This window comes from Penaeus monodon, chromosome 5, assembly GCF_015228065.2.
Source record: "Penaeus monodon isolate SGIC_2016 chromosome 5, NSTDA_Pmon_1, whole genome shotgun sequence".
Taxonomy (NCBI): domain Eukaryota; kingdom Metazoa; phylum Arthropoda; class Malacostraca; order Decapoda; family Penaeidae; genus Penaeus; species Penaeus monodon.
The window spans coordinates 12,050,646-12,055,645 of NC_051390.1; the positions used below are offsets into that span (position 1 = coordinate 12,050,646).

The 5,000-nt window shown below is 40.5% G+C and overlaps 2 protein-coding genes across 2 annotated transcripts in view; both read left to right on the forward strand.

The window, feature by feature from the left end:
• Positions 1 to 2,574, forward strand: part of LOC119573448 — a 5,490-nt gene extending 2,916 nt beyond the window's left edge. The window contains exon 3 of the mRNA XM_037920675.1: positions 1 to 2,574. This exon is cut by the window's left edge and continues 393 nt beyond it. Coding sequence (XP_037776603.1) covers positions 1 to 2,565 — 2,565 coding nt within the window. The 3' untranslated portion in view covers positions 2,566 to 2,574.
• LOC119572981 overlaps positions 2,574 to 5,000 on the forward strand; it is a 3,175-nt gene continuing 748 nt past the window's right edge. Inside the window, exons 1-5 of the mRNA XM_037919955.1 lie at positions 2,574 to 3,670; positions 3,942 to 4,253; positions 4,375 to 4,572; positions 4,680 to 4,763; positions 4,873 to 5,000. The exon at positions 4,873 to 5,000 is cut by the window's right edge and continues 748 nt beyond it. Coding sequence (XP_037775883.1) covers positions 3,158 to 3,670; positions 3,942 to 4,253; positions 4,375 to 4,572; positions 4,680 to 4,763; positions 4,873 to 5,000 — 1,235 coding nt within the window. The 5' untranslated portion in view covers positions 2,574 to 3,157. The remainder of the gene's footprint in view (positions 3,671 to 3,941; positions 4,254 to 4,374; positions 4,573 to 4,679; positions 4,764 to 4,872) is intronic.

A 5,000-nucleotide genomic window follows, 5' to 3' on the forward strand; every position in this document is an offset into this window, starting at 1 on the left:
TGCGATGGTGATGATGTGCATGATTTTGCATCAGTGACAGGTTTGCACCCAACTCGAGAAGGAGAAATTTGCCATAATCCATCCTTGTTATTCACGGAACTAAACCTCCAAACATGTGAGGATGGCCTCAGCAAAGACACTGATGAGCTATCTGTCTCTTCAGATTACGGTGTTCTGCAAACGTCTACAGATAGTTTACAGAAGTTCGAAAATAAAGTTAAGATGGAAATGGCAAATGAAGAGATTTCTTGTACTTCAGATCCGTCACCTAATGCAGAAGATGGAAATGAATCGTTCGTTGGCGATGGAACGCCACCAGACGGAACTGACTTGAGTTCCCCGTTGCCACCAGTCCTGGCTGCCACGACTCCCCTTGCTGGAGGTTCCGAGATAGTCCAGGGAAAGCTTGTAGGTGATGACGCTTCTGCTCCATCGACTACAGATGTTACTGATGGCAGGACCAATAACCAAAACAACATGTTAGGTCAAATAATCAACCCAAAGGATTCTGACAGTGATGTAAAGCAATCTCTGTGTAGTATCACTGAAATAAATGTTAACTGCAATTATTCTTCACGTCTGATTAACAGTGAAAGCAGTATGAATGCTGAGGCTCACTGCCATGAAAGTAGCAGTAATCGTTGCAATAAAATTGGTAAAGCAAACTTTTGTGTGAACAAGGACAAAATAAGTATTAATGCTGACATTCCAACTGCTATTAGTGTAATTTGTGAAGTGAGTAGAAAGTGTCGAGTCAACGCCAATACTGATAGTGAAAATAATTTAACTGAGGCAATTAGTACTGAGAGTGCTGAAGGATCAGTGTTATTTGTGAATACAGTTAACAATACGGAAGAGTTTGGTGATTCACTAGATACAGAAAATACAAAAGAAACAGAATATGGGGAATCGGCAATAGATAATGAAAGTGATAAGGCAAGAAAAACTATTGATAAAACAGTAAGTGATGAAGATACAGATTTGTCTGCACTAAATGCTACTGATAATACTGCAGGGGAAACGCTTGTTGAAATGTTAGAAGAAAATGAGACGGTAGTTGGAGAGCACAAGGCGTTGGGCCATCCATTGTCACTCACTGGTGATGGTGAAATGCAAGTTGATAAATTAATAACCAATGTGTCGGAACAAGTTGATGTATCATATGATGTATCACCGCCAGATGATTTTGAAGAGCCAGGAAATGAACATTTGCAAATGGTAAATGATGAAGTAAGCAAGAAGCTGATTAATACAGCAACAGATGAAGCTACAGTACATGACATTTTGCCAACAGAAAACAGTGTTAAACAGGCTGCAATCGATCGTTCGTCAGAAATTGCTGAAGATGATGCAAGAAGTAGAAGCTTGATCACGTCATCAATGATGGATATTCCTGTTAATGGAGGAAGCGAGGACGATCCAGATGACTTATCAAAAGATGAGTGTGGACTGGATGTGTCAGTACCGAGTACTGTAGAACACTGTTTCGCTGATCAGAGAGAGAAGTTTCCTCTTTCACCAAATGAAAATTCAACGAATAAAACAAATGAAGATAGTGACATATTAACACATGGTACTATTGATACAATAGCTACTCAAAGGACAATAAACGTGCATTCTGATGTTGCATCCGAAACTGCTATGCTTTGCAGTTTACTGGTGGATAAAACGCATGATATCGAACCTACCTGTCAAGCACCAGTCGATTCACTACGGATGAGCTATGAAATTGAAAACAGAGAAATTAATCACAAAATTTCCACAAGACTGCGGGATGTACCTTTGAAAGACACAGGTAAAAGCATGGAAATAAAGAATGTTGACAATGCTTTGTTTTCCATAATTAGTGAGATGGTTGAAAGCAATCCAGGCCTCCCAGAGGATTATGCACATCCTGCAAATCAAATTAAAGGCAAAAATAAATTTGTGTCGGTTGTATGTAATAACAAACATGCAAATGAAGGAACTTTTGATAATTGCCTTCCAAAACCAGCATCTGCATTTGGAGAACATGGGTTCAGTGACTTTGCTAATAACACCAAAGTATCGGACATGTCGCAAGAACCTAATGCTGTGACTTTTCAGAGCTTGAGTGATGTGTTTGCAATGAAGGGAAAATGTTCATCTGGCAGTAATTTTCCAATCTTAGCAAGTCAACTGTCTTCAGCTGCAAATGGTAGAGAAAGTCATAATCCTACATTACATGATGAACATAGTACCCCATCAGAGAACAGCTTTGATATTTCTGAATCCAGTAAAAGGTTTCTAGACTTGGAAGAGCAAACTTGGAATCCAAAGTCTGTATTAAACATTCGTTATATATCATCAAAAGACGAGCCTTTAATGCCAAACACGATATGCATTACATCTCCAACAGAAGTAGAATCCAGCAGTGCATTAATAAGGGAAGTTAGATCAAAGAGTGGATCACCAACAGACGTTAGATCAAGGAGTGCATTGCGAACAGAAATTAGATCCAGGAGTGCATCTCCAACAGAAGTTGGATCCAGGAGTGCATCACCAACAGAAGTTTGGAGCCAGGATTGCATCACTAAGAGAAGTTAGATCCAGGAGTGCATCTCCAACAGAAGTTGGAGCCAGGAGCACATCACCAACAGAAGTTAGATCCAGGAGCGCATCACCAACAGAAGTTAGATCCAGGAGCGCATCACCAACAGAAGTTAGATCAAGGAGTGCATCACCAACAGAAGTTAGATCCAGGAGTGCATCACCAACAGAAGTTAGATCCAGGAGTGCATCACCAACAGAAGTTAGATCCAGGAGCGCATCACCAACAGAAGTTAGATCCAGAAGCACATCACCAACAGAAGTTAGATCCAGGAGTGCATCACCAACAGAAGTTAGATCCAGGAGCACATCACCAACAGAAGTTAGATCAAGGAGTGCATCACCAACAGAAGTTAGATCCAGGAGTGCATCACCAACAGAAGTTAGATCCAGGAGCACATCACCAACAGAAGTTAGATCAAGGAGCGCATCACCAACAGAAGTTAGATTAAGGAGTGCATCACCTTCAGTTTCACTATGTTCAGATACTCCCTCGCACCTCACATCCTATCCTTATTTAGGAAACATAACAAGTCACATAACAAGTCACCCTGAACTCAAATGGGGAAAAGACTATGGATGCTGGGAAATGTCAAGATCTCAAAATGATAACCCAGAAAATCCTTCTTCAGATGATACAGGTTCGGAATATTTTGATCCTCTACCAAGCAGGAAGAGATTAAGAACAACCGCTTCACCTGTAGATGAGCCTGATGTGAAAATATCTAAAACTGAATTGCCATCCAGTGAACCGTCTCCTTCGAACCAGGTGTTAAAAAGACACCAAAGTGCATCTTCGGACAGGGTGGACCCTGAGTTGGGGATGAAACGCAGAAGGTTAGATTCATCGGTAACAGCTCCAGGGAATTCAAGTGGTTTGGGGCCAAAGGAAAACTGCGGCCAGTGTAATCCTTTGATTGCAACTCTTGCTGCAATAATGGAAAAATACAAAAATGGACGCAATGTACAACATAAGGGCCTCTCAAATCCTGTCAGAAAATCAAAGAAATTACCTCATTGTACAATCATCACAAGGTCGATAGCAAGGCTTATATCAAAGAGATCTGCAAATCATAATTACATCCATGTTTCTCAGAAAAAAGTAAGTAATATGTAGATTTATTACATGACGTTGATGCAAAAATCTTTTATCAAAAGCATATTAATTTTTTGACCTTCCATATAGCCCCTACAAGGTGTGATAGTTGAATTGGAGCTTCGTCAAAATTAGCTATTCATTTACGTTAATCCAAAAGTAAATGTAATATGTCTGACGGGCTATTGCTACTTAAAGATTTGCTACTTAAATGATTTATCTGATTACATTGGCGAAGCAAAGCAAAAGAATAACTACAGTTTTTTCATCATCACAGATGGAAGTATTCAAAGCTGCAGCGGACGGAGATCTGAAGAAGGTTCAGAAAATGATCCGAGACACAGGACCTGCCCTCAGAGAAGATCAGACCGGCTTTACACTCCTTCACGCCGCTTCTGCCAATAGCCAACCGGACGTCGTATTATTTCTCTTGAAGCTGATCGACCCAAATATAACCAATAACCAGGGCCAGACTCCTGCACACGTGGCTGCCATCAGAGGTCATACTCAAGTGCTGAGGATTTTGTTATCCGACGAAGAAATAAACCATGAAAAGAAGGATAACTTCAGAATGACGTATAAAGACTTGGTAATTATCAAATTGCTGTGGTAATACGCAAAGCATAAACGTCTGTGAGATATTGTAAATTGGAGACATAATGTGCAACATTTCTTTTCTCTTCAATAATTATTGCTCTTCCCATGAATAGTTGTGTGTACCATTGATCGAGGCGGTGCTGCAGGGCAATATCGCCATGGCTCATGAGGTGCTGCAGCTAGGTGCTGACCCTGACTGCTGCATTGGCCATTTGATGAAGGATGTACTGGAGAATGAACAGCGCTTTGACACGCCTCGTCAACTTGCCCATAAAACCAACCAAGAACACATTATAAACCTCTTTATCCAGGTAATTCTTCTTAGTATGATTAAGTTTTATGTAAAGATCACGAGAAGAAATATATGTTTCTAATGTATATTACGATGCATATTCCTCATACATTCTCGTCCTTGCAGAAATGCGGCAAAATGAGATCAAGAAATACTACAACACAGGATAGTGCTGCAGTGCCCCTGTGGAATACCAAGGGCCAACTCCTGGTGAGAATAACCAATCTTTCATTGAGGCTTGTCTCGACATGCAATAATTAGTATTTATAAATATTTAGTCATTTGTTTAAAGATTAATATTTGTAAATCCCTTTTACAGAGAAGTCCGCCAAGCCCTGCTGTAGCAGCAGAAGCACACCCTGTCGCGAGAACCAACGTTTACAGGATGGATTCAGATTGTAGAGGTTTTGTGTGCATCCTAAACTACAGCTCGTTTTGTGGTCGCCC